At 40.4% G+C, this 27543-nt stretch overlaps 1 protein-coding gene across 2 annotated transcripts; it reads right to left on the reverse strand.

The window, feature by feature from the left end:
- On the reverse strand, positions 1 to 26989 carry ZBTB20 (zinc finger and BTB domain containing 20). Of its 2 annotated transcripts, XM_042866441.1 has the most exons (4): positions 14814 to 14818; positions 11933 to 11935; positions 4281 to 5891; positions 1 to 495 (listed from the first exon to the last, which is right to left on the reverse strand). In XM_042866441.1, the coding sequence occupies exons 3-4, from the start codon at positions 5869 to 5871 to the stop codon at positions 77 to 79; spliced, it is 2010 nt and encodes a 669-aa protein (XP_042722375.1). In that variant the 5' UTR covers positions 5872 to 5891; positions 11933 to 11935; positions 14814 to 14818; the 3' UTR covers positions 1 to 76. The 2 variants fall into 2 exon arrangements, with proteins under 2 accessions (XP_042722375.1, XP_042722376.1); XM_042866442.1 differs by lacking the exons at positions 11933 to 11935; positions 14814 to 14818 and adding an exon at positions 26806 to 26989.
- Between the last annotated feature and the right edge of the window lie 554 nt (positions 26990 to 27543).

Consider the following 27543-nt stretch of genomic DNA (forward strand, 5'->3'; position numbering starts at 1 on the left):
AATTCTAGTGCCATAGCTTTTTTTGTTGTTGTTGTTTCTATTTTTTGTTCACAACAAAGAGAGAGAGAGATTCTACTTATCCGTCTGACACATGCATCCTCATGTGGTCGTTGAAATGCTCAATTTGGTCAAACTTAGCTGGACAGACAGAGCAGACGTACGTGGTCCCCTCTGTGCAGGCCACCACCCCGGCGGGGACGGCCCTCGCGCCGGTGCCGGTGGCTCCAGGTGTGCCGTTGGTGGCACTGTGCAGAGCCACATGCCTCTCCAGCAGGGTCTTGTGGGAGAACTTCTTCTTGCAGATATAGCACTCGTAGGACTTCTCCCCGCGGTGCAGGCGCATGTGCACATTCAGGGAGCTCTTCTGGGTGAAGCGCTTGTTGCAGATGCTGCACTGGTAGGCCCTCACGCCGGTGTGCGTCACCATGTGTTTGATTAGGTAATCCTTTAGAGAGAAGGAGCGCCAACAGATGCTGCACTGGTGAGGCTTCTCACCTGCCCATTACCAAAAAGAGAGAAAACGAAAATTAGATGGGGAAAAAAATAAAAAAAAGGTTAACAGAATTACGATGCTTTGCAGTAAATGAAAGGTGAACCCCACAGCGGTCTCTGGAGAGATGCTCTAAGAAAGACTAATTCTGTTAATAACTGTGCTTTGATACACAAAACCTTGTTTGATCAGAGGATTCATGATGCTTTACAATGGAGGCTATAGGTACTCCCAAGTTACACACTGTAAAATGGAGCTCATGTGAGCTCCTAGAACAAACAATTGCAAAGACAGGAGTGGAGATAAAAAGATTCTGGCATCTATGCTCAGCTTCAATGGCACAGCCTCTGCTGCTCCGGGCAGGAGAGGGAACACCGTTTCTGTCCTGTTCTCTTTCACTTCCTAGGAAGGTCTTGGTCAGGTTATTTTACCTTTTAGTGCCTCCATTTCCCTACGTGTATGCAATAAAAACATGACTGACCAGACAGCTGACCTGTAATACACTCTTTTCTGTCAAATTGCTTTAGATTTATAGGAAGATAAGTGCTAAAGATTGCCAAGGGAATCCAGCTTTTTATGAGAGTTTATATTTGCTGCCCCTTTTTCTGGTCAAATTTAATATCTGAAATATGGATTACTGTGTATTCCATAATACAAATATATAGCTGTATATCCAAACGTCGCATCAAAAGGTGCTTTCAAATCTTTTTAAATGTCTTGTATATTTCAGATGGGCAAATTATCAGCCCTAAGCCTATCAGGGAGAGAGACATTCCCATAACTCCGAAACTGTCACAGTCATCCTTTGTTTTGCTGACTGAAAAATAATTTTCCTTTGACTATTCTGCAATTTCCTGTCTAGCAGAGATCCTCTTCTTTCACATCCTACTTCCTCCCTTTTACAGTCTGCCTAGGACTGCTTTAAATCTTGAAGAGTCAATTTTCAGGGACCATCGCATTCCCGTGGTAATATATTATTTACTCTTTGTGCAGTGAGGTACATTCAGTTTTCAGAGAGCATGATTCATATGGATTGGATGGGAAGGATCCACTTTTCTTGTCTCTTCTGAGTTTTTGTTTCTCTTTATTTCACAGCTTGCACGTACGATGGCAACATCTGCGGATAGAATCCACGAGCTCCACGTCTGCGTAGCAACGGTGATTTTGTCCTGACTTGGTCAAAGATACTTTGTATAAAAAAAATTAAATTTCTTGGCTTTGTTCAACACAGTAGTGTGGTGAGCATAGACAGGCCAATATACTTGACGTGTTATGTAGGAAACGATAGTGTGTCAGCTATAATCATGTCAGGCTAATTTACAAGAGACTGATTACATTTACAGTGCTCATTTTTGCCTTAGGCAACATATCTCCCAGAGTTTGTAATAAGTCAGTCTCCTCTGCTCTAGACCTTGTTAAGTTTATGCTATAAAAACACCCTCATTTTTGCCTGCACATATTTCTAAGATATGCTGGGTTCTGTTTTTTTTCTAATCTTAGCTTCAAAGCCTTCCTGGGAGTTCTTTCCTAAAAATCTTAAAACTTTTTAGATTTTCTTCTTTATATGCCAATTTACATGTTCCTTAAGTAATCACTTTGTTGCCTTTTCCCACTGTAGATTCTATGTTCCCATGATTCTTCCTCTTGAAATCAGGCGTTCCATCAATTAGATGCATATGCTCTTCCTTTTGGTTCTTTACTTTATATTCGACTGCCTTTAGCCAATAACATGAGAAAGTTACTCAATATTAATGTGTAGCATACAGGAGAAGGCAATGATGGTTTATAAGGTGCAGGTCACTGCAAATGTTCTACCACTGTGTTTCCAGAACACTAACTTCTGAGAACATAATGGGATACATTTACACCAGTTCACATGGAACACTACGTGAAAGAAGAAAAGGGAATAGGTTTGTGTCTACACTACAGGACTTTCATTGCATGAAAAGTTGCATCAGAATATTGGTCTTGGAACCTTAAAATTGGGATTGGGAGATCTTAGGGTTGTTGAATTCTGGTTTACGAGTAGATACCTCATGAATTCTCTTGAGAGCAAGACAAATTCAAACACCCGCATCTCCCAAATCTTTCTCATTTTCCTTGGATCCTCACAAGAGCCATATATCATGGGCAAGCAGCAGACAAGCCTTCTTCAAGACTGTGCATAAAAAGTTTATTTTCAGAATGTTTTTTTGGAAGCTCTGCCTTCTGTTGCTCAAGGTGCTACCGCTTCTTAGTCACCTTGGTTGACTGTGTGTAGTACTTAGAAATACTTTAAGACAGATCTTTCAATGTTACCCCTTATTTGACTCCAAACACTGCGTGCAGTGCATAGTTGAGACTGGGGAAGGTAAAGCACCTGATCTCAGTGAAATTATTTGTAAAAAAAAAAGAAAAAGAAAGAAAAAAAGCCTTTCTAGCTCTTAGAACTAGGATGCAGGCAGATATAAGTGACTGTCTTTTTAATGGAATATTTTCCTGAAAAACACAACATTATCTACATAGTATTTTAGCCACTTAGCCACAGCAGAAAGATAGAGAACATAAACAAACACAAAAGGATAGTTTTGGGACTCGGGATTCTTGATCTTTGCAACCATACATTTTTTATCAGTCATGAGAAGTGAACCTTCCTGTAAATTATATGTGTGTGTACATGTCTGCCTTAGATTTCTAAAGAATCTTTTAATTTAAGTGATGCTTATACATAAACAGTAGTTAAAAGTTTACTTACAATGGAAGTGAAATTAATCTGATACAGTAGGGAGGCATGATTTACATTCTTTCCATACCTTAGGCAATTTCCCCAAGTTCTACTCTATATATCACAACCCCAACATTTACTTTAAGATTTGATGTTAACAAAAAGACTGGTTGGTGAGAGAAATATTTACTCTTTCTCTAAACTGGAATTTCTTTCCAAAATCAAAATGAGATGAGGGCTAAAGAAAGCAAAATTTAGCCCTAAACCCCAGACAGCTTCTCCATGACCAACAGATAGGTAGACAGATACAATATCCTTGATTTAAAATCTTATAACTAAACAAAGCCAGAAAAGGTAGTTTTGGATTAGTAGTAAAAGCAGTCACCTAAGTTGCCTCAGAAGATCGTACACTAAAAACATTTTTTAAAGAAAAAGGGTGCTGTGGCTGTGTTCTACATTCATTATTTTTTTTTCTGAGTCCCATGTCTCTGTAGTCCTAGCTAGTAAAACATTTAAGAAGTAGTACAGAAGTACAGAAAAACTTCCTAAAAAACTCCAAATGTATGTGAGATTTAGAAAATATGTGGCATTCTGTGTAACACCCAGGCCTGGACCTAGTGCTGCAACTCCACCGGGAATGAACATGCCCTAAGGTCATTCCAGTCATCACCATTTGAACCTAAACCCCTACAGCTGTAGCACTGGGAAGCTTTTCCACAGTAGATGCATTCTTCTTTTGATGACTCTATTATAATTTTGTCATGCCACTTAAGTGTTGCCTGGCCAGCTAGCAGAGGAAAACAAGTGCTTACCATTTCCTTGTATGGATGCAGGACACCTTTTACTCCAAGCATAAAGAGCTTGTTTCTGCACCATGCACTGTTAGACCCCTGTGTGGGACCTACGTGTGTCCACAGGGGCTCAACTTCAATGCAGTCAGCTTAGTGTTCAGTGATACCAGCTCCCTGGGTAGCCTCTCCCTTCTGTTTGTGCTGAGGGCTGTCAGGTTGGGAAACAGAACTTAAGTCCTTGTTTGTAAAGGATTTTCCCTGGCTTCATGTGTAAGCCAATAGGACAAACTCTTACCTGTGTGTACAAACATGTGCTTGACGTAGTTCTGTTTGGCGGTGAAAGTCTTGTTACAGAGAGTGCACTCGTAAGGCTTTTTTTCGCCTTGCCCACCTGCTGTGCTGTGGCCTGCAGATGGGGCTAAGGGCTGAGGGGCTGGCAGTTGAGCAGTGAAAGTTGACAGGCCAGGCTGGGACACTGTCACAAACTGTGTCTGTTGGCCAGCTATGGGCTGGGGCAGGCTGAAGAGAAAAGGCTTAGGGCCACTGCCAGCAGACTGTGTGGTGAAAAGGGCAGGCAGGTACGTGTTGCCAGCTGTGCCAATGACCTGAGTGTTGCTGGTCAGAGTCAGTGGCATCCTCAGATTGCTGGTGAGGGATTCTGTCTGGCGTAAGTAGATCTGTGTGGTTGGCAACGGTTGGGCAACAGTTGTGTTGACAGAAGGCTGCAAAGCCCCCTTTTCGGTGCTGTTATTGACTGTGAGCACTTTGCTGTCCATTTCAACGTCATTGCTTCTCTCTGGCGAGGAAGAGTTGGCATCCACATGCTGCTGCTGCTGCTGCGGAGGCTGACTGCCATCAGCAGGGATATCATTTTGATCTGCTTGAGAAGGTTCTTGCTGCCCATCCCTGCCCAGACCAGTCATAAACTGCTGCTCCACAGAATCAGGCTCAGTACCAATGGAGGAACTGACTCCTGAGTCAAAACTCTCCCCTTTGGGTTCACTCTCAGTGCCTTCTGCTTGGTCAGTGTCCTCAGTGCATTCCTCAGACTCATTGCGCTCAAGGATCTGCACCCTCTGTTGGCCATAGTAGTCATAGTCATCCTCCATCTCCTGCTTAATATGGATGTTGCCCATCAAGGTTTGAATTCGGACAGGGCGTGGTTGCTTGCGGCAATGTGTGGTTTCTGGAGTAGTAGAGAGGTACCGCTCCATCTGCTGTGACCGTTCATGGATCCTGGTAATCCAGCTGGGGTCTTCCATGTGATGGTCCCTAGGGAGACCCAGGGCTGTTTCATGGTGGCTGACCACAGCCCCACTATAGAAGGAGCGCTCCCCACTGCCATTTTGCATGGAACAGGCGTAGAGGGCTGAGTAGATCCTGTCCACACTGTGCTGTGAGTGGCTCTGCAGGTAGCCAGACTCTGTGTCGGTGCTCTGCCCCGAGGTGCCTGATTCGGGTGTTCCTCTGGGTGTCTCCTGGCCAGAATCCTGAATCACCGGGTAGACCTCTCCAACATTTTGCGAGACAATCCTTGTGCACTCATCAATCACAGTCTTGATCTGCAGGATGCTGGCAGCTGTGAGGATTTGGAGGGCCTCTGATTGCGAGACCCGCAGCACCCCACTGTACATGAAGTCAATGAGCTTTTGCACAGACTGGACTGACACCACTGAGGGAATCTCGATGTCACTGTAGCCCAGCAGCAGCTTGTCTTGGAAGAAGGGGCTGCCAGCCGCCAGCACGCAGCGGTGGGCGCGTAGCATGCTCCCGTGGATGCGGACCGTCACGTCACAGAAGTGGCCACGGTTGCGCTGCTCGTTGAGGGTCTCGAGCACAGAATTGCTGAAGTTGTGAAGGTTGATGCTATGAATGCGCTCTGTCATCCCCTTGCAACTGATGTTACCTGTAGCAAAGCAGGTGACAAAAAAAAAAAGAGGAGATTGGGTCTTTTCCTCTGCAGACAGGACACTGACAAAGGTGACTGCCCACTGGGTAAACAGAAGAGATCATACCATAACAGTCACAAACAAAGGCACTGGTAAGAAGATACCTCCTTTTTAAGGATAGAAATAAAATTACACAACTCTTTTGCAGAGTTGAGAAAGTTCCGAATTTCTGAACAAAAGGAGGCAAAGAAAGTGTAGCTGGTCAATATTTCAACCACTTTTCTGGGCCTCAAGCTTCCTACCAGCTTACATGGCTTTAAAATCCTAGAGCCAGCCAACTGTAAGCACTGAGCTGGGTTTTAAGCTGTACGGATGTGGATCCACTCCAGAAATGATCAAATTATTACTTTAATTACCCTTTACATCAACTTGTTAATGCAAAGAGTCTACGTGAAAATGTGGTTTCTATCTAGAATGTCATTCCAAGGAATTTGCGTGCTGGCTTTTATACTACAGCTACTTGTACAAAAAGTTGGCGTTCACTTCCTAAGATATCAAGATTTATACTGTAAATGTTCCTAAAATCCCACGCACAGTTTTGTCTGGGGTTGTGGATGAGAACATTTGCTACCCGATAGTAACAAACAGTCCTCCTTAAGAACCCTAAGCAAAAAAGATAACATGAGCTGTCCCCTTTAGTTTAAAGCATATCCCAAGTTCTGCTTGGCACCAGAATGCCATCATATAAACAAATGTTCTCCTGCTGTTATTTACTTGACAGAAACTGGAAAATCACAGGCATTTTCTCTAAGACTTAGACTTAGTTTGGCTGAATGATCTAAATAGGGAATAGTTTAGAAAGGCATCTAACTGATATAGGTACAAAGCAAATGTATCCTTCAAAATTAACCTTCATGTCTAACTTCTTAAACTGTTGATTCACTTTTCCCTATGTCCAACCTGCATTCTTTGGATTAATGCTTTTTTATTTCTTTTCATGTTCTTTATTCATTTTTCATCTACTTAGATTTTGATGGCAGAAACTACTTTTTCGTCTTTTAAATCACTACCCCTATTATGGAACATTTCTTCTTAAATATTCCTACCAAAGTTACAGCACCTTTTGCACAGCTAGTGCTTAAGAATCTAAAAGAGGAATTTGACAGAGAAGTATGAGTAAATTAAACAAGCTTAGTGCCACCGTCTGCTTTAAGAGAAATACAAGAGAAAATAAATGGCATCAAAAGTGGTTTCATACACATGCTTTTTAACCCAACAGTGATCCTCTGGTCCGGCCTAATGGGTGTCTTACATCTCATATGCAAGCTATAGAACATTATGTATTACAATTTGCAGGAAAATGTGGAGTTTTCCCTCTTCCACTGTTTCCTTCTCATTTATCTACTCCTGCCATCTCAAGCTTCTTTTCTTTTGCTGCTTCATAGAGAAATCTCCCTGGACACAGGTTGTCATTTTAATTCTGTGAAGATGATGATGATAAAAGGAAGCATAAAGGTCAGGAATTGGAAATCCTGATGAGGCCAAGCTATCTGAGGAAGTCTGATGCTAACAGATGTGAACTAGCCAGCGTCAGAAGACGTGAAGTCAGAGCACTAGGGGGATGCCCAGATAACTGTAACAAGGAGAAAACTACTAACAATATCATGGGTGTTGTGAATTAGTTCTGTCTTGGTTAATAAGCTTTGCTGGGAAACATGAACTTCTTCCTCTGATGATCTGGATCATGAGGATTGGAAAAATGTCTTAGCAATTCAGAGCCTTTCCTTCATGGGCACCACAATTACTATTAAACAGAATAATGTATAAATTACTCCACCAGACAGTTATTCTCCAGAGGCCTCCAAGATCCAGATGCTTTCCTTCCCAGCATCTCAGACCACATAAGTATGGAAAACACACACTTTTTAAAAAAATTGATATCCTTGATTTGAAAGGAAAAGGACTTTGTAAAAGCTTTGTGTTGGTGGAGAAACAGATAGATGGATGATTAGTGGTGAACAGAGGACCTTCTCAACACTTACAGTAGGCCGTGGCAAGTTATTCTATAAGTATCCATTTATCTTTATCTCCCTTTGAGTGCCAGCCTATCAGTATGCTTCCCATCACAAAATATTGCTCACTACTTGGTTTGACCCTATTACTTCCCCTTTGTGAGAGTAGGTATTTGAGATGCTCTCCTGAAAAAGAGAATGACATCTAGTTTATCCTCTGTTTTATCAAACGGGGAATTTGATAATGAGATACAGAATCCTAGAATCACAAAGGTTGGAAAAGACCATGGACATCACCTTGTACAACCATCAAACCACACTTGTGTCTACTATACACAATGTTCCTCAGCGCCACATCTACCCTTTCCTTGAAAATCTCCAAGCACGGTGACTCCACCACCTCCTTGGGCAATTAATTCCATTACATCACCACTCTTTCCAAGAATAATTTTTTCCTGCTATCTAACCTTAACCTCCCTTGGCTTAACTTAAGGCCATTACTTCTTGTCACATTGCTAATTACCTGGGAGAAGAGGCTGACCCCCACCTCACCACAACCTCCTTTCAGGCAGTTGTAGCGATGCATGCAGTCGTTGTGACTGAAATGCAGGACTTGGAACTTGGCCTTGTTAAAGCTCATACAATTGGACTCAGCCCATCGATCCAGTTTATCCACATCCAGGGCCTTTCTACCTTCAGGAAGGTCATCACTTCCTCCCACCTTGATGTCATCTGAATATGTACTGAGGATGCACAGCCCAGATTATCTATAAAGATATTAAACAGGACAGGCCCAGTACTGACCTCTGAAGAACATCACTAGTGATCAGCTGTCAGTTGGATTCAACTCCATTCATCACCAGTCACTGGGCAAAGGACGCTCACTGGACAGTCAAAGGTTTTGCTAAAGTCTAGGTAGATTAATTACATCCACAACATTTCCTTCAATAAACAGTTGGGTCAAGAACAGGTAGATCAAACAGCACCTGCCTTTCATGAATTCATGCTGGCTAGGCCTGATCTGAAAAGAATTCTACCTTGTTCATATGAACCTTGGCAGAAAGCATTAATTTTGTGAGTTAAATTCCCCAAAAAATGCATCCTCAGCTCCTTTTCACTGTGATCAGTATCAAGAAATCAGGAAAGGGAATCTCACTACCTGTTTACAAGTACAGAAGGAAGGAAAGATGGGGATTATCTGCATGTTTCAGCAGCCTTCTCTGCTGCATTGTATTTGGTCATTAGCTACTAATGAAAATCACCAGTCAGGGTTAAACAAGGCTAAGAAAAAGAGGTGTGTGTGCTCACAAGAGACTGATGTGAATAGCTATCTAATAGGAACTGATCTAGGACACTAAATTCCTTGAGGTGTATGAACTGGACTCAAAGTCATTTTGTTACTGAACAGAAATGTCAGTCTGAAAGATAACTCCTGAAGACCAATGTGGTATTAAAGAGCAAGCCTTCTTTATTGTGGCACTGGATCCATAGCGGATCACCCCATTTAACATGCACGCCCAGCACAAAAAGTCTTCAAAAAGTCTTCTCAATACATTTAAAGCTGCATAAGCATTATTGAATGTGTGTGAATTGAATGCTGTTTCTGCATCAGAACAAAGTAAGAATTTTGTTAATTTCATGGCCTCTGCTACCATTTGGGTCCTTTATTAAACTAATAGTTCTTTTCAGGGGGCCTTTCTACTTTACTGGGGTTCTCTGGTAAGTCTTCATTGCTAATCCCCTAGATAAATCTTCCCCAACAGCACATACTTAGTATATAAGCTATACATATATACATATAAGCTAGTAACAACTTATGTATAGCCAGCATTGAAGATATATGTCACACACATTGCAAGAGCATCCTGCGCAAATTAAAAGGACAATTCGTTACGTGCAGCAGGGAGTGACTGAAGAAGGTACTAAGGAAGATCGGGCACCTCCCCTCCGTATTCTTTGTTTAACAAGGACTCTGAACAAAATCACCATATCAATATGAGCAAGAAGAATGTTGAGACGTCTTGGTCTTGGAAACGACAGGACCACAGGACCGACACCAGATAACAAATAAATTAACAAATGTAAACCTTCTGATAAGACTGTGAACCTGGAGTACCGGCCAACGGAGGGGGAGGGGGGGGGGAGGAAGGCAGGGGAAGGGGGAGGCAACGGGGGAAAACAGGATATAAAGGCTGTCATGTTGTGTTCACAGGTGTGCTCCTGCTTGCAGGATGCTCGCCATTGCAATCGCGAATAAATCTGCTTTTATCAGAGATATCGTCCTGACAAAAATTATTTGGATATTTCCAGCAAATGGATGCTACAAACTATTTGGTACAATCTGACTGGATTAAGGCTGCTTGGTGAGTTTCGTTTGGCTACAAATTTGATTGGCAAATCTAGTGGCTAGTGTTTAGTCATCAATCTTCTTTACTTGCCTATTTATCTGCTGCCTCGTTTCCTTATGGTTTACCACCATGATTACTCAAAATGTCATAAAACATAAGTAGCACAAGACACATTATAAAACATATAGCAAAACATAATGTAGACATTAAAATATACATCATGACATATTGATGTAATTGTGACAACGTGAGTCACTCCATGTAAGGCAAAGGTATTTTGGTTGTGCCTGGCATAAACAGAGCTCTCTCTTAAAAAAAGCCTCATCTAGTCTCTTTACTTCTTCAAGTGAAATTGAAACACCTTCCCTACTTCAACAGAGAAACAATTGAAATTCACTCCTTAAGGATGAGAGAGGAGTGGTACATGGAAGAGACACATAATGAATGGTAAAAAACAAAAACAACACAATCTCATGCAGATTTTGAGGATGATTTTTCCAAGCTATCTTCCTTGATTTTCAACACTGAAAACCATACCCATTTAAAGTGCAACCGAAGTACTTGCAATGATTGTGTTAGAGAAGCTAGTACACAAACCACAGTAGCATAAAAGAAGCAGTAGTTCACTCTAACAAGTTCTAGAGATTGCTCTGTTCAACGCAGCCTCTCCTTTTCTGCAGGGAACTATGTCCAGATCCAAGTTCAGGAGTTGTCCTTTACATTGTTCTAAGCAGTCCAAAGTTGGTGTTTCCCATAAGAGCTGGATTTGTTAGGTTTAACTCCAAAGCAAATGTGATATTCTGACAAAGAATACTAGAATCATACGCAAGCCCAAGCTGGTATCAGTTCTTTCAGCATGTCTCAGAGTGTATCAGTTCGTCACAAGATCCAGCAACACCCACATGCGGGTGCACATGTGCACACACATACACACACACACACTCAGTCACTCACCTACAGAATGCCTGGCTCGAGAAAAGGACTACTGTCTCAGGCTCTGCTCAGGCCTGCCACTCTTTTGAACATGAGACAGTGGGAAACTTTCTGTGAAATTCAAGTGGCCTTTGTTAAGTGCCTCCCCGCCTCTCCCCCTTTTTTTGTCCAGTAAATATGATGTAGAGATCCCAATGGACTCATTCTAAGAAACTCCTGTAAAATGGTTTTGTCCCCTTTCTATGAAGCAAGTTCTGATTGGAGGGGTATTCACAAACCATATAGGAAAGAATGGGTTTGAAAACGCAAAGGCCATTCTTACTCAGATGGGCAATGAATAGGAGTTTGGGCAGTTAAAAAAAAGAAAAAAGAGAGAGAAAGAAAAAAGAGGAAGAAAAAAGGGGAAAAAAAGCCCAGTCAACAGCGCAGATTATGCACATTTGCAATCCTCCTGAGCTGCAATTTGAAGCTGGCATGGCATAAAGGTGAAACATATTACTGCGCAACTTTGAAAAAAGCTCCAGTTCCCCATATGCAAATGTACCGATTAAACTGTCAGGCTATTCACAGAAACATGCATGGAATTCATCCTCAGCCAGTAAGAAGGAGCACAACATGGATGGGAAAGGGAAAAACTTTTGTTGTGCAATACATGACTGAATGCTTAGATTAGTGTTTTCTTGAATCTCTTCCACCCCTCCTGCTGACTTTTATGCTAAGGGTGTTCGAAGGAAGGCAGATTTTTACCATGACAATGACAGTGACAATCTCTCCAAGTACAGTGCCAGAGGGTACTGAGGGTACAAAGGCAGAAGGAAACAGCAGGCAGTGGACTCTCGGAAGATGTTTTAAAATACATGGAAGTAAAGCCGAGAGATACATCAAGCATAGCTTGAAGGAAGATTTCTATACATTAAAGCTACAGTACATAGATCTTCACAAAAGTGGAAAGGTACAGCTCACAAAAGCGACTTTTTTGTCAGAAATGTAGTGAATGATCCTAGCAAATGCATGATGTAGCACAGTTACAAAGTTGTACAGAATGCTGAAGAATGCTGGTCATACACAAATGGCTATGCTGTATGTTTTAAAATGTAAGGGTTTTTTTTGTACAGCCACTAGATGTCCCTTTCTGCAAAGCCAACGTTTGTTGCTTTAAAGCTCATACCTGTAAGGTATCACAGAATTTGATTTTCTCTATTGCCCTTCAAAATCACAGTCTCTCAAAGCATACTGCTCAATGATGACTGACCATTCCTAGAAATAGTGATGAGGAAACCACTGCAGCTGTTGTAAGCCAGCAGTAGCTCAGTGCATGGCCTTCCTCTGGAGCAAGCTGCCAGTGTTGCTGGAATCCAGGCTCTTTTTTGGAACTTACTGTGTGATCTTTCACAGGAATAACTCTGCAGGGGGAACTCCAAAGGCTCTACTCTTAACTTCATACTTCAAGGGTGAAATAGTCACCTCATATACTTCAGAGCTGGCAGGCCTATTGAAACATAAATGGATTGAGTTTTAGCCTCAATTTTCTGCAGAAGCATCCAGAAAATTGTTTGGCAATTCATCTCATTGATACTTAGACAAGATTAACTAGAACTATTTTGATATTGCTGCTTTAGCTTGTCTTCCTGACAAGCTCCTCAGGCCTTGCATTGAGAAGATCTCCCACTCTGAGTGACTGAAGAAAAGCTGGAGGCATTTTTATCTCCTATAGAGTATGTGCACCTGTAATCCAGTTCCTGGAAGCACCACAAACTAAATTAACCTGCTGCTGCTGGAGACCAGCATCTACTCTTTATTCTCTGTCCCAGCAGTGGTTTGTTTTGGTTATCTCTAACCTTTGCCCCCAAATCAAGTGCTGGAGGATCACAGCCTGCTGGCTGTAGCAAAAGGATGTGTTAAGTTCTTCATATAGTCATCACGTTTACTCCTCTTCCTCGTAGCGGGAACAATTTAGTTACACCATGCACTCAGAAATTTGCCTAAGACATTTGCAAAAACCACAAATGCGTGGGATTTCCACTCTCTCCTCAGACAGACTGTCTACCATCTTTATAATAAGAAAGTTTTCCTAGTATTCTACTTGGAAATCAATTAATCATCCTTTTCTCCAACAGACATAGAGAAGTGTTGACTATTTTCCTTTCTATAGCAGCCTCCCACATACTGGAAAATGCCTCACATTTCTTCTTTAAGCCTGTCTTTCCTAGAAAATCCAAACTCTGTTCTCCTCATCACACTCACTGGACATACATACATTCTTTTCTTCCGTCTTCTACTCCATTTGTCCTTCTTTCACTTAAAAATGCACTGCCCTAAAGCAGGTTAAATGTTCTAGCTAACCAATGTTGTAATGATTATACCAACTAAGTCACAGTGTATGTTTTTATGTCTGCATTGTGTCTCGTGGTATATTTTGCAGTGTGTCTTGGGCTACTTACATTTTGCAGCCTCTTGAAGGTAGCACATAGGTAGGGAAGTAAAGAACAGTAACAACTAAACATTAGCCACTAGATCTGCCAATCCAATGTATAGCCAAGCGAAACTCACCAAGTGGCCTTAATCCAATCAGATTGTACCAAATAGTTTGTAGCAATCAATCAGTAATGCTTATGCAGCTTTAAATGTGATGAGTAAAAGGTATATAATGTGGAGACTTTTTGTGCACATAACATGTACACCCAACCCTGTGCATCCAGCACCGCAATAGAGAATGCCTACTTTTTTTAAATCCACATTGGTCTTAAGAAGTCATCTTTCAGACTGGAGTTTTTGTTCAGTAACAGTGTGAATGAAACGCTTGCCTGAGACACCTCAGATACAATACTATTAAATACCTTATAGGATAAATACAATCAAGTAAAGCCCTGTTATCAAAATGAAACTCTACTGATTTTCCTTAAAAAAAAAAAAAAAAAAAAAAAAAGCATGTCTCAGTAAAGAATGCTTAATTTGGAATGAAAAATCTGAAGTCTTGCATAAACATGGCAGTTCATTAGAAATACAGCATTTCTATCACAACATATGAAAGCCCCACAATTACCATAGGAAGTTTTCTCATTTCCATACATCAGCATCTCCTGTTCCAACCTTAGTAATCAAAAACCACGGGTGCATTCTTCAGCTCCAATGACCTGATTTATCCCTAGTGATGAAGGTTTATGTTCTGTTGTTCTGAAATCAGTTATTCTAAAATAAAACTGCATGAATGGAGTAAAAATTCATATCTGGTGTTGCCGTTGACAAAATTAGTCCTACATCAGGTTTCAACTCTCTGAGACTGCATTTAACAGAAGGACACTTTTCCACTCAAAGAAGTGACCTGAATTTAAAATCCTGAAAACCCAGTAGTGGCTGACTTCTTAGTACATCCCAATGATGCCAGAGAGACCGATTTATCCAATTCTGTTTGGATTCATTCTTCTGAATATTTGGCCTCATTCTGAAAAGGGGCCTTCAAGGGATAAAACCTGTATGGAGTTTCGGGAGCACAGGAAGAACATTTGTATCCTCAGCAGGAGATCTGACCAGGAGCAGCTCTTGCTTTCTGTTGCTTTAAAGGTTTGCTGGAGTTCTCACCCAATCATCTGCTTGAACATCTTGAAAATCAGTATCTCCTTCTATAATATCTATCCAAAACAAACACCAGATGACACTACACGAATTGCCCTAACCCTACCAGATTGTTGTTAGAATCAAAATATGTAGCAGTCTACATTTAACAGGAAGTACTGTATTTTTACCAGCACAACATCTATTAATGTGTCAGTAATGAAATCTATGGAAAAAAGAATCACTGTGTTCTGAAAGCTGTCAAACTTCTCTAAATTTCATAGTCTAATAACTACGTTTATTTGAAAGACAGAAATGCGTGCACACACGAACACAACCTTATTCTCCAAGGAGCAAACATATAGAGTAGATGGCTAATCAGAGTTTGTTTAAACTTTTTTGAGAAGACAGGCTTTTTCTGCAGGCTAAGCAATGTTCAGCAAATGTCCTATGGATGATTTATTTAGCTAATTGCCCCATTCTTGTCAGCATCCATAGTGATGAGATATCCATTTTTCATCAAACAGAAAACTAAACCATAGGTGTTCTGCACATAAAATTGCTTCTGTATCCAGCAGTCCTAAATCCTCAACGCTGAGCACAAAAGCCTCTATTTCAGGCAAGATGCTTGGGGTGCAGGCACTGAATCACTTCCCTGTGCTTTGCCTGGAAGTCTGCAGGAAGAGTCCATTAGCCATAACCCCATTTGCTTCTCATCTGCAGGGCAGCAATGAGTCTGTGCCTCACTTTGCTTTGCATGTAAAAGAGGGATAGCATCATGTGCCCAGTTCTGCAGAAGGACTGGGTGCCTCAATTAATCTTTATCCAAGAAATGCAGAACAACTTGTGAAGAGCAGTAGAGAAAGACCAAGAATTAATTCCAGAAGACACACAAGATTTTGTTCTCCAGGCTTACAAAATCAAGATTTCCTCTGCCCTGCTCTAGTGCCTTGATTCCTTTATGCCTCTTGATGCTGAACATACTACTTACAACTGCACATACACAATGTCAACAGAAGAACCACGAGGGCTGTTGCTATAGCTGCACTGACAGGTATTGCGCCTGGATGGCAATCTCACAATATGGGTGCTAGTTCTTGTGCCCCGACCACCTGTAACCAATTTTCATTAGCAAAACGTGGGATCAGCAAACCACTGAAAACAGAAAGTGAGAAAACCACCCTTTTGCAAGAGGAATCAGAGAAAGTAATGTAGCCACATGATGGCACCATTTCCTAGGAAGAGAAACCAGGCTCGGCTCGGCTCGGCTCCTCTTCGTTAGGGAACATTTTAATATTCTAAATGAAAACTGTTTCAACTGCATTCGCTTGTTCCCAGAGAGCTCATACACGATTATGCCAAGGCCCAGCATGGCCCAACTGTTCTAATTGGCTGTAAGTTTAAGGCATTTGGGCTCTTTAAAAACCTAGGTGCATACATGTATTGCTGGTTTTCCTCTGCAGTGCCAGGTGCTGTCACTCAGAAGGCATTCTGTACCAGTGGGTATGTTGCAAAAGAGCCACTGATTAGGAAAGAAGTAAGATAGGCCAACAATGCCCATGGAATTAAGCTGAAATACTCTTAATTCAAACAAAGGATGAGGGACATTTCTTGGGAAAAACAATAAACTTTAGAAAAATACAGGCAACCATGGTGATGTATTTTGATACTCAATGGTCCATATTAAAAGCTTACTATATTAATTCAGAATGTTTTCACCTAATTTAAGGGCTTTTGCATAAATCCTAATAATGTATTTCAGATTGCAAGGACAGTGAATAGGAAGTCCCCTTTGGTCATCTCTCTGTGTTGGATTCTAGAAATTTATGTCCTCTCTCAGAAACATTGGGAGGAGAAAGGGCTGAGGGTGGGATCTGAGTGTGGAGGAGGAAGGAATTCAAGGGCTAATAGTTAAAATATATTAAAATGTGTCTCCAAAAGAGACAATTGCTATTCCACAAACCCTTTCAGATTTGCACTGTATTGTTAGGTTTTCCCCCAGGCAGAGAGACAAGGAGGAAAAGCTTATCAGTTTGAGCATGGTTAAATACAGTAAGCCTGAAAGCCTATGGGCTTTGGTTAAAAGGAAAATATAGATTAAAACCTCTTAAGATAATTAACTGTTTAGAAGGTTTCTATTGAAGCTAAAATCTTCTGTGGGGAGTTGTAGTAGCAGTCTGTTAGGAGAAGGGTGCAGTTGGACAGAAATGGTTGGCTTTGGTGGGAGAACTGCAGTCTGCTTATATCCTACATGTTTCCAGAGAAAGGCCTTAAAATGTAGGAGATTTTTTTCTGGTCACAGACGTAGTGGTTGATGGGACAAACAAGGAATGGAGGAGAAGCTGTAAATGCCAGTCCCCATGACTGGGAAAAAGACTCTTTTGTATCTTCCAGTGGCTGTGCCTCGCTCAGTTCTGGCTAGAGGAAAGCTATCACATGAAAAAAGCTATATTTTACTTGGTTATTTTTTTTCCATTTATCTTTTTTATTTGTCAGTGAAAGAGTAATTGTTAACTAGTACAACTGGGTGCTTTGGTGAATATCTCAACTTAGAAATATTGTGAGACAGATATTCATACTGCACTAGACTGTGGCTTCTTTATTTTGAGTTTAGGGGGTAAGCGTTCAGGCCTGCTTCTAATTCAGATTCAAAACCCAGTGGGAAACAGTACATGCTCATGTCAATGATGCTGAAGGCCACAGGGAAAATCTCTGTCCTCAGTGAGACCTCTGCAATCCTTGGTAACAGGCACATTCCAAAACCACCTGCTTTTTTCGATAGGAAGAACAGTGTAGGACAGAATGCTCTAAACTAATAGATGACAGTAATAAAAAAGAACACAGCTTTCATGGGTGACTTGACACCATCAGATAGGTCTGTACCGTTAAATGTACGTTGTCAGTTCTGGTATTTTTTTTTTCTCTATAGGGAAAAGGCTCGGGAACTACAGGTAAGCACATGCATACAGACACTAACAGGTGAGACTAACTATTGTGCTTAAGAGTTATTTCTCAGGTCTGCCTTCAGGCACATTTTACCCTCTACTCAGCCAAAAGACATTAGAGATAACATCTAGGGGTTTTACTTTTGAACGCAGGGAGGGCTATGCCTTCTTTTGAAACACTACATGGGATCAAAGCACAAGGTATTTTTGTTGAAGTTGACACGGCCACACATACAGGCATGAAGCTCTGGGGAGAAGTCCCTTGCTCTGTTTTTATTTCCTCTATCATACCCCTTTTCACACAAAAATTGCTACTTTGTGTGTATTTTTTTTTCTCTGTGTAACATCAATAAATTACACGTTATCACTCCTATCATCTAGTTATAAAGAGCCTTTCAAGATTTTTAATAGATGCACAATATTGCTACACTTACATTTTCACTGGTTAAGATCTCAAAAATAGCTGTAGTGAGATTACTCTTAATTTATACTACTTCTCTCTCCTGGGTTTTCAAGAAGAAGCATTTCACCACATGTCACAGATTGATACAGAGTATATATTGCTCATCCCAACTGGGCAGAGCTCCCTTCAGTGTTTAACACAACAAAGCTAATAGGAGTAGGGGTTCTAGGATTTGTTTATCCTGTTGTTTTTTTTTTTTTCTTCCCTTTTTTTTCTTTTTCTTTTTCATAGGCACAGTTAATTCATTGAGAAGCTATTTCTGCTGACAGATTAACTAGATATCTTGAATTCTCTTTATATTCCAGTTACTGAGTGGCAGATGGGCAAATCTAGATCTCGCGTTATTTTAGTCTTGTAAATGACTTTATGGACAATGAAAATACACATAGAAAACAAATAAAAAGATGGCATGATAGCATTCTCTTAAGAAACAATAATACTTAGTGCGCTCTGGAACCAAGTATAGTCCTTGGCCAACAAGAACACACTGTTGTGCTATACCATACATTCATGAGGCTGCCAGAACAAATGCTTTGATAGCAAGGAAGGAGTTTAACAGCACTCACATGGCTTACAACTGATTTTTACCTATGGAATAGATCAAACATCATGCTTCTTGAGGAAACAGGTGATTCCTACCCCCTGTGGCATCCCCTAGCACATTTTATAAACATCAGTAGGCAGTATTAAGCAGCAGCTTGCTTTTATTTCTCAGGTTCTCTCCCAGTACCATGTTAAGACTGCACTTCAAAACTATTTGGAATGAATGAGCTCCCTTTGGTCAGACATGAACAATAAAATAATCGTTCTGGTTTTGTTTTATTTTGTTATTTTATTTGAATACTGCTCTAGCCCTACCTTGTTCTAAAGTTATTGAGTGGGATCACAGCACAAGGATTATACGGCTGTTCTACCCTGGCTAAACAAGAGAAAAGAAGAGAAAATGACCACGGAAGCTGAGATGAAAAGAGCAAAAAGCTCTAGTGCTAAACAAGTCACAGCAATGAAAAGGAACAGAAGGTGACCAAGTCTATTTTTACATTTGTAGATTTGAAGTTGCATAGTTGTAACAAACCTGACAAGTAATGTGCCAGACAATGCTTCCCCAAGCACGGAAGGTGTCTCCTCACAGCATACAAAAGACAAACCAAGAGATACAGAAGCACTGAGTTACACAGGGTTTCAGTAACACACAGCAGAACAAAAGATGGTAGATGTGGCTGCTTCAGCTTTCTTTTAGGAAGAGTCACCTGTCAATCACAGGAAAATCATTTGTGTTTGACCGCTACATGAAGTGTCCCTCTGTGGACCATGCTAAGGAAACGGTACATTTAGTTCAGTCATCTCAACTGATTAGGACTGAGGAGATGACAGCAGAAGCATGCATGATTAAGATATGAAATAGCAACTATTGGCATGATCATTTCTACAGTATTCTCCTGCACTGTTTCCTTTTGTACTATTAGCTGTAAGACTGCTTACATTCTCTGAACAGGAGAAAAAACTTCGTAACTTTGATGGTGACAGAGCACTGGAGCAGGCTGCCCAGAGAGGTTATGGAGTCTCTTCTGGAGATATTCTAAACCTGCCTGAACGTGTTTCTCTGCAATCTACTCCAGGGAACCTGCTTTAGCAGAGGGGTTGGACTAGATGATCCCCACAGGTCCCTTCCAACCTCTATGGCTCTTTGACTGTGTGATTCTGTGATCTTCAGGAGGGACAACTAGTAAAAGAAAAAAAATAAATAAATAAAAAAGGAAGTTAGAAAGGGTCTTAAAGGAAAAGAGAAGGAATTTAAATCCATAAGATCATCAGGAAGGTGGCCTTAATAACATTGATATTAGACTCCATATGCAAGGACAACAACAATAACAAATATAAAGAAAAAAGAAAAACAATACAATGGTTAAATAATGAAGTATAAGAGCTCATCAAAGCTGAAAATGTATCTTTCCAAACAAGGAAATCATGCCCAAGTGACACTAATAGAACAGAGCATAAACTGTTGCAGGCTAGATGTAAAACAAAGATTAGGCAGGACAAAGGGGAAATTTAAAGAAAAACAGCTAGGCGTATAAAGACAAATACTGTAGTAAAATATTTTTTAAACACATCAGATAAAGGAAGCTTACAGGGCAATGACTGGTACCTAAGAAGTGCCTTAGATTATGTAGTTTGATAGGTTAAACAGGCAAGGAGCAGAGTCAGTGGGTTGGCTGGACTACAGATTTATGAAAGCAATAAAAGTAATCAAAGAGGTTACAGAAATTATGCAGTGGAATTTTGCTTTAATTTTCAGAATGGAAGATGATGGGAGAAGGTAAACTACCTCAAGGGGGATAGGAAGAAAGCACTGTCCTGGAGACAGTTATCGAAAAAAATACAAAACCAAATCACAACAAAAAAAAGCCAACAACAAAACCATAATTAAAAAACAAACAAACAAACAAACAAACAAACACAGACCAACCAATGAACAAGAAACCAAGACCAGCAATGGAGCATTACTACGTCTTTATAAACAGTGATAAACACTTGAGAGTTGCATATTTTTCACTGTTCACTCAGTGAGTGAAATAGCTGAAAGTCTCATTTAAGGGAGGGATTTGCAAAAAGGCTTGCAACTTAATGGTAACAAAAATCTGTGGGAGGTAGACTCTGAAGGCATGAACAGGTACAGACTACCAGTGTTTTACTGGACAGTTACAGTATATCTCAGTGCTTCAGCAAACTTACAAATACTGCTGTATTATCAAAATCTTAAAATCTTAAGAATAGAAAATATGGAATTTTAAAGAGTAATACATCTTTTATTCTTATTCCTTGTACTTAGAAGTAATACATATGCTGGGGACATATCTTCAAGCTCTCCCTTGAAAGCATGAAAGCTAGACACTCTCGTGGCTTTTTCCAATCAAAGCTGAAGTTATGCATGTGATCACTTACAGTTCTCCAAGGGGAGACCAGTAAGAAAAGCACTGAACGCCACAATGACTGACAAGCTAGCATCAAGTCAGTATTACAGGGTCATCTAATAAGAGAATCACCATTAAAGATAAACAAATTTTTAAAAATCCTTTAAGTAACTTTCCCTGTGATTTAAGCATCAGTAAAAGTTAAGTTCCAAAGTCACACAGTTGTTTCTGAAAACATACTCATTGACTTCATAACTGAAGCACCATATGTTTTTAGTCATTTCTCAAGAGAAGAAAAGCCCAAGAGATCAACCTGACAAAACTCACTTAGGTACGTAGGAATACAGAGACCAGTTCAGATTGGTAGTATAATATCACTAACACTTTGGTGTATAGCAACAGCTTTTTCAACAGAGGTAGAGTGAGCTCAGCTTATAGTTTTACATCTTTACTTGTATTTATTTCTGACTCTACACAATTCAAGCAACATATGTCTGCTTCCGTGAAAACACAAGTCGTTTTTGGCTGACATTTCTTTGATAATATTACGAACAAAAATATAAATTTACAGGATGAGAAACCACCCGTGACTGCTAAGAACCAAAGTATTTACTAAACAAATATTAGAATGTTCTGCAAGATAAACAAATAGCTAAGTCTTGTGAGATTCAGCATTTGAGAACTATGGGTATCTTTCAGCTTAGTTGCTGCAGAGAAGGCCTATCTCATTATAATATTGTCTAAAATAGATATCTAAACATACATCATTTCTTAGGTCACCAAAAACAACCTAAAAATATTCAGGATTAGCTAACACATACCATACTTAGATTAGCAAAAATACAGATGAAATGACTATTAACATACTGTCTGTCTCTGTAAAGAAGGAACCAGGATCCTCCTTCTCCCCTCAGAGGGGAAACCATTTCAAAGCTCCAGAGCAGTTATCAGGTAATCATAATCACACATTTCCAGAGGCAAAGCAGGAAGACCATAAGGGCATATAACCATTCTTTTCCTGCCACAGAACCTCAAAGAGAAACACAGGAAACCTAAAACATAAAGATGAGGCCAAACCACCTTCAGATCCATCTAGCCTCTACATTAGCAACGGGCAAATCAAACCTGTTGATTCATGGGAAGGAAATGGATGATCCCTCTAGCTGCTCAAGAAAATGAAAAACTAGAGTTTCAAGCCTTCTCTCAATGCTCTGTTCAGGAACCTTCTGAGGTTCCCTCTCTGCCTTTTCCCATTATGCTGGAAAGCTATCAAGATACCAAAACCAGAATTTAGAAAAAGGAAAATAGATGGCCTCAAAGTTCTCATCCTATAAAAGTTAACAACAACAAAAAAAAAGTGCTGGAATCAGACCAAGTTAGCCACATCACTTGAGCATGTATGGACAAGTGGTTTTCATCTGGTCCATCATCAGAAGTGTTTATTACAAACTGCATTCTATTTCTCAAGAACTCTCCAGCCTGTTGCTAAGATGTGACTTAAAGAAGTCCTCCCCCATCGCAATAACTTGTCAGTGATTGTTTCACATATTTTTTTAAAAAAGATATCCATGCCTCCCTTTTCTTTGCAACTTTCATTGCCTATCAGAGTCTCAGATCTCCAAGAATTTTGTGTTCTCCAAAATCATAAAAAATTCTTCAGCAGTTTTTCCAATGACTGTCCAAGCTGCTTCTCAGCCCATTGGAAACTCTTTGCTAAGATGCTGCTTTTCCCTTGTCTGGAACAAATTCCTAGGCAGATGGACCATCCAATATCTAAGAATAACTCCTTTAACTATCAATAGAGACAAAGAGATTCAGTTGCACTGTTCCCATGGGATTTCTTTGAGTTTGGACACATCTGTTAAGATGCATACATCAGAGTCTGAATGAAGTTTTTGTCTGATTGTATCTCTTAGCATTTGTGAAAGTTTCTGCCAAAATGATCTTATCTCTTGGCACTTGCAAAACATATATAATGATAGATGCTTTCTAAAGGGCTCCTGAAATAAGTGGCCTATACAGACCAAAACAGTTTAAACAGAGAGCCAAGTCCTGGTGGACTGATTTTCCTCTCAGGAAAATCTTCAAAAGCTTTACCTGAGGGAGCTCAGCCTTCAGATCTTGGACAGTACCAACTTTATGCATGCTCTGCCCACAAGCAAGAAAGAGCATGGAAAGTTGCAAACGACACCACTCTCGTATATGTGGCTTCTTTGTAACCTTTCCAGAACCCTTTCCTCCCTTCTTTACTTGTCTTTGTAGTTTTTTGCAAGAACACCTTTCTTCTGAGCAAGCAGCTACATCTGTTTGCGACAGCTGAGTAGCTAGAGGTATTTGGAGCTCTATCAGCTCAGTCTATGATTTGATTCCAGATTAATTCAAAGTGGTGATTTCTATCTGCCAAGTCCCGCATGGAAATAGTTACCTCAGGAAGTACCTCTTCCTGTGACCTCTTTCTACAACTGCATTGCCTGACCATTCATTTCCCAAGAATGAAAAAGCTGGGAATGGACACAACGTCTCCCGAGTTCTGGATTTTGCTTCAAGGGTTCAGCTGCACTGAAAATATATTATAATTAAATCCAAAGTCCTAAAATGGTCAGAAACAATCCTGTTTCATTGTGAAGAGGTAGTACAAGAGGCAGCATGCAGAATATACTGCCTTAAGCTCTATATTTTATTGTGTATCACAGTTGACTTTTACATATATATATATATTTTTCCCCACTAAGAATTCAATTCAGTAAGACTGGCCTTCAGTCTATTGCTCAGGCTTTCTTCACCTCTGCCTTTACGGCTGAGGAGCAGATGGCTATCACAGAGTTTTTATTTCCTATGCTTGGAAAAAGTATTTTGGTCTGAATCATTCCAAAAGCACCCTGATTTTTCAAAGTAGACTGGCTTATGAATATTTCTCATAATAAATGTGGTGATGTTTTCTGCCAAGCACTAGTGATTGTGCATGCAAAATGGTCAGTGAAGATTTCAAGCTGATTTGAATAGGTGGTCCATAAAATCAAAGACTTTTTTCCAGATACATAAATGAGGACTTACAGAGCCATCTGGACATCAGTACACTTTTCCAAGAATGGAAATACCCTACATGCTGACTTTTTCTGGATGTTTTTGATATTTTGAATGAAACAATTCCTGTCAAACATTTTGTCTAATTCCAGTTTATAAATAGAATATTAGCCTTCCTCCAGAAAACATCCCACCAGAGTAAAAAGTGTCCATTTGAGAATGAAATACAATCTGCTCAGTCACAAGGGTAGAGGCTGTATAGTGGTCTGGGCAAAAGGGACAAGAAACAGTGCTGTACTGTCAAGAAGGCATTGGGAAGAACAGGAAGTGCTGCTGGCCCAAAGAAGGAAGACATAATTGCAGGTCCAATAGCTGAGGAGAAAGAGAGAGGTGTGGCAACATAATTCTGAGGGCAAAAGGAGGGATCTAGTGTAAGAGGAAAGAACCAGTCCAAAAGTCAGGGAAGGGAAGAGGTAAAGGGAACTACAGACGCCAATCGCTTGGGTCAACCAATGTGTTCTAGCAGTAGGGACTGAAACAACATCTAAAAAAATACGCATACCATGTTAAACAGCTGTAGTAAATACGCAAGCATAAATCCGTCCTGCCTCATTTTATCTTCATGTCAGAAACTGACATTGATATTTTGCAAGAACATGCCAAACATTAATTACAGGCATAACCGCCCTAAACAAATACAGCCTGATGAAGGTTATAACCCATCATGAATAGCGAGAGAGCTTTTCCAACCGTTTCAAAGTACAAGGAATCAACTAACAGATCAACACCATAAGAGGTTTTTAGCATTTCTTGAATTTTTGTAGGACTCTAACTGTATTTTGGGAACCAGATTTCAACAGCTTCCGAGATAGAACAATTTTAATGCTGAAAATACTATTAAACATCCTTTTTCAAAAACTGACTTCAATGTGAAAGGAACATCTAGTCTAGGTTTGAAGGTTTTCTTTCCAATTGACACTGTGAATTTAGCAGGAGTGGGAGGTGATTTGTGAACATTAAAATCTTGGGTGTCTAAAGGTCTGCTTGTCCACGAAACAAGAGTACGAAGAGTTGCATGCTCCACCTCTTCATGGTGCCCTTCACCAATTTTCCTCACCCCTGCATTTGGCCACCTCAGTGAGCAAAAGCAGTTCATTCTCTGAGTTCTCTACAATTCCTGCTGGCCTCTGTCCTAAGGTTACTTTCATGGGTTTCTATTTGTACTGTCAAAAACCATCAGTGTGAGGTTTCAAATCCCATTTGCTAATGAACTCTTTCATCTTTGTGAATGGGATAAAGAGATTCTTTGTTTGAAAATAAGGATTATTTTTTCTTGTTGTTCTGCTCATTTTTGCATCTTCTTATAAGACTTTTGTTTTTAGAAAACATTACAAGACAAAACTGTATCCCAGCTTTGACAAAGTGTTTGACATCACCAATTTGAAGAGAATTCTTATATATACCAAATTGCATACTGCCTGCTGTTCAACTGCTTCACACTTCTTTCTTCTCCTCAGATCACTAGGTGAGATTTAGGAAATTCTCCCCAATGTTTTTATCAGTTCTACTAAAATCAAGATCTCCAGAAGAAGCTCATAATTAATACAGTCAGAAGCCAGCAGGAATGAACTGCAGCTAAAGTGATTTTGATAGTGATGATCCCTATAACCCAGCTGCTTCCAAGCTTGGCCTTGAGGCAAGATTTTTAAATTTAAAAAGAAAAAAGAATATACATACTTTTTAATCTGATTTTTTATTGTCATGCCCTGATTTTTTTATAGGTCTTTGAAAAGTCTGATTGGCTTCTGAGCTCTTGAAACCCAGCATCACCATTTTCCTATGATACTATGATTCCTTTTCCTTTCTTCCCCCTTGTAAGTTTTACAGTGTCCTAAAACCACCACAAAAGAGTTTAGCTGTGTTTTATATAACTAGTCAATGATAGGGTTAACAACACCCTCCATGTTCCTTCCCAAGAGACTTTCAGGTATGGACCACTGTGAAATTACACTGTTTGAACACCTGACAGGTTAAGTGCTGACATTCCAGAATCCAGTTTTAATCATTTCCTCTTTTCTGGGGGGAAGAGAGGGGCAGAGGGAAGAGGGCTGGAAGTGGGGAAGAGGAGGGAGGAAGAACAAAATGAACATTTTAAAAAAAGCTGATTAATGCGTGCTGAGTAATCTGAGAGTGAATGCACTGAAAACATGGGCCTTAGACTGGTACAATCACACAGGTCTATAAAGATCTCCCCGTCTATCACGTATTGAATCTGATTCCATCCAAAGAAACATTCCTCCCTTTCAAAGTAGAAATCCTTTACAAGGCAGCATGTTAGAGCCAGAAACTGCAATACAATAATAGGCTGAAAATTCCAGTCAGTAGATGAGCTTGGGTAATGAGAAGTATGAGACTATCTGGAGAGAATTAACCACAGTTCTAGTTAGAAGGAGTCATGCTCAAACGATCTTCCCTTTTTGCTTCGTAAGAAGTTGGAGCAGCCAGCAACTTGACCCATCATCATGTTCTCAGCTTCCTCTGTCTGACTGCATTACCATGACCTTATCACAAAACACTCTTTTTTCAAAGGTAATTCCCACAGGGAAAAAGTAAACTCTGAGGAAGTCTTGCTTGAGCCATTATGGAAAGAACATCCAATTGGCTTGAAAGCCTGGTCTACAGTAAGGAACGTGCTTTCAGGAACCCCAGTGCAACCCAGCAGTGCGTTGGTGTACTCACAATCAGATGACCCTGTGTGTGCGTGTAGGTTTGTTGGTGAATGTGGTGAGTGGATGAGGGCCAGGCTCAGAGACGGAACAGCTTCAAGGTTCAGGCAGGGAAGGCCTGGCTTGGCGCTGCATGCACCCGTCTGAGTAATCTCATTCTCCTCAGACGCCTTCTGGTTTTCAGCTGTCTTGGGTTTCTTCCTGAAAATAAACAAAGAGACCTTTGAAGGGACTGACTGCATATTTGGGAAAAGGCATTTTTAGAATCTGTTAAAGATAACTTTCTTTTTCCCCCTCTCGCCCCCCTCCCTTCTCTCCTTTCCCTTGCAGGGAGGGAGGCAGAGAAGACTTTCCTCCATGCTTCTTGTTTGGAAACAAGCTGCTCCTTGTTTTGACTCTGATGCAATGGCCCTGAGACTGTATTACAGCAAAGAGGCCAAGCACGAAGCTCCTCATTCTGCCCCTACTGATGACATATAAAGCGAAACTCGTCCCAGTGGTTTAGACAGTCGGAGCTCCGTTTGACAAATATTAACCAAGGCTGTAGCGTTCTGAATAGTTATACAGAAACGTAATAGATTTGTCTGAAAAGCAAACAAATATGCAAGTTTCCAGTTCAACACAAATCAGAGAAAAGACTTGATTTGTAGAAAAAAGCACTGAAGTAATTTTGAGATGCAGAGGTCATCTCAGTAAAGCGTTAAGTTTTGGAGCCTGAAACGACGTACTCTGAGCACAACGCCACAACGCA

Source organism: Lagopus leucura, unplaced genomic scaffold (genome assembly GCF_019238085.1).
Source record: "Lagopus leucura isolate 7727_CA_CO unplaced genomic scaffold, USGS_WTPT01 Super-Scaffold_100001, whole genome shotgun sequence".
NCBI lineage: Eukaryota > Metazoa > Chordata > Aves > Galliformes > Phasianidae > Lagopus > Lagopus leucura.

Excerpts from the sequence above, each read along its gene's own strand:
- ZBTB20 (XM_042866442.1), bottom strand. The coding sequence starts at position 5,871 with ATGACAGAGCGCATTCATAGCATCAACCTTCACAACTTCAGCAATTCT. Across the intron at positions 496-4,280 it reads GCACATGTTTGTACACACAG|GTGAGAAGCCTCACCAGTGC; the intron begins GTAAGAGTTTGT and ends GGTAATGGGCAG.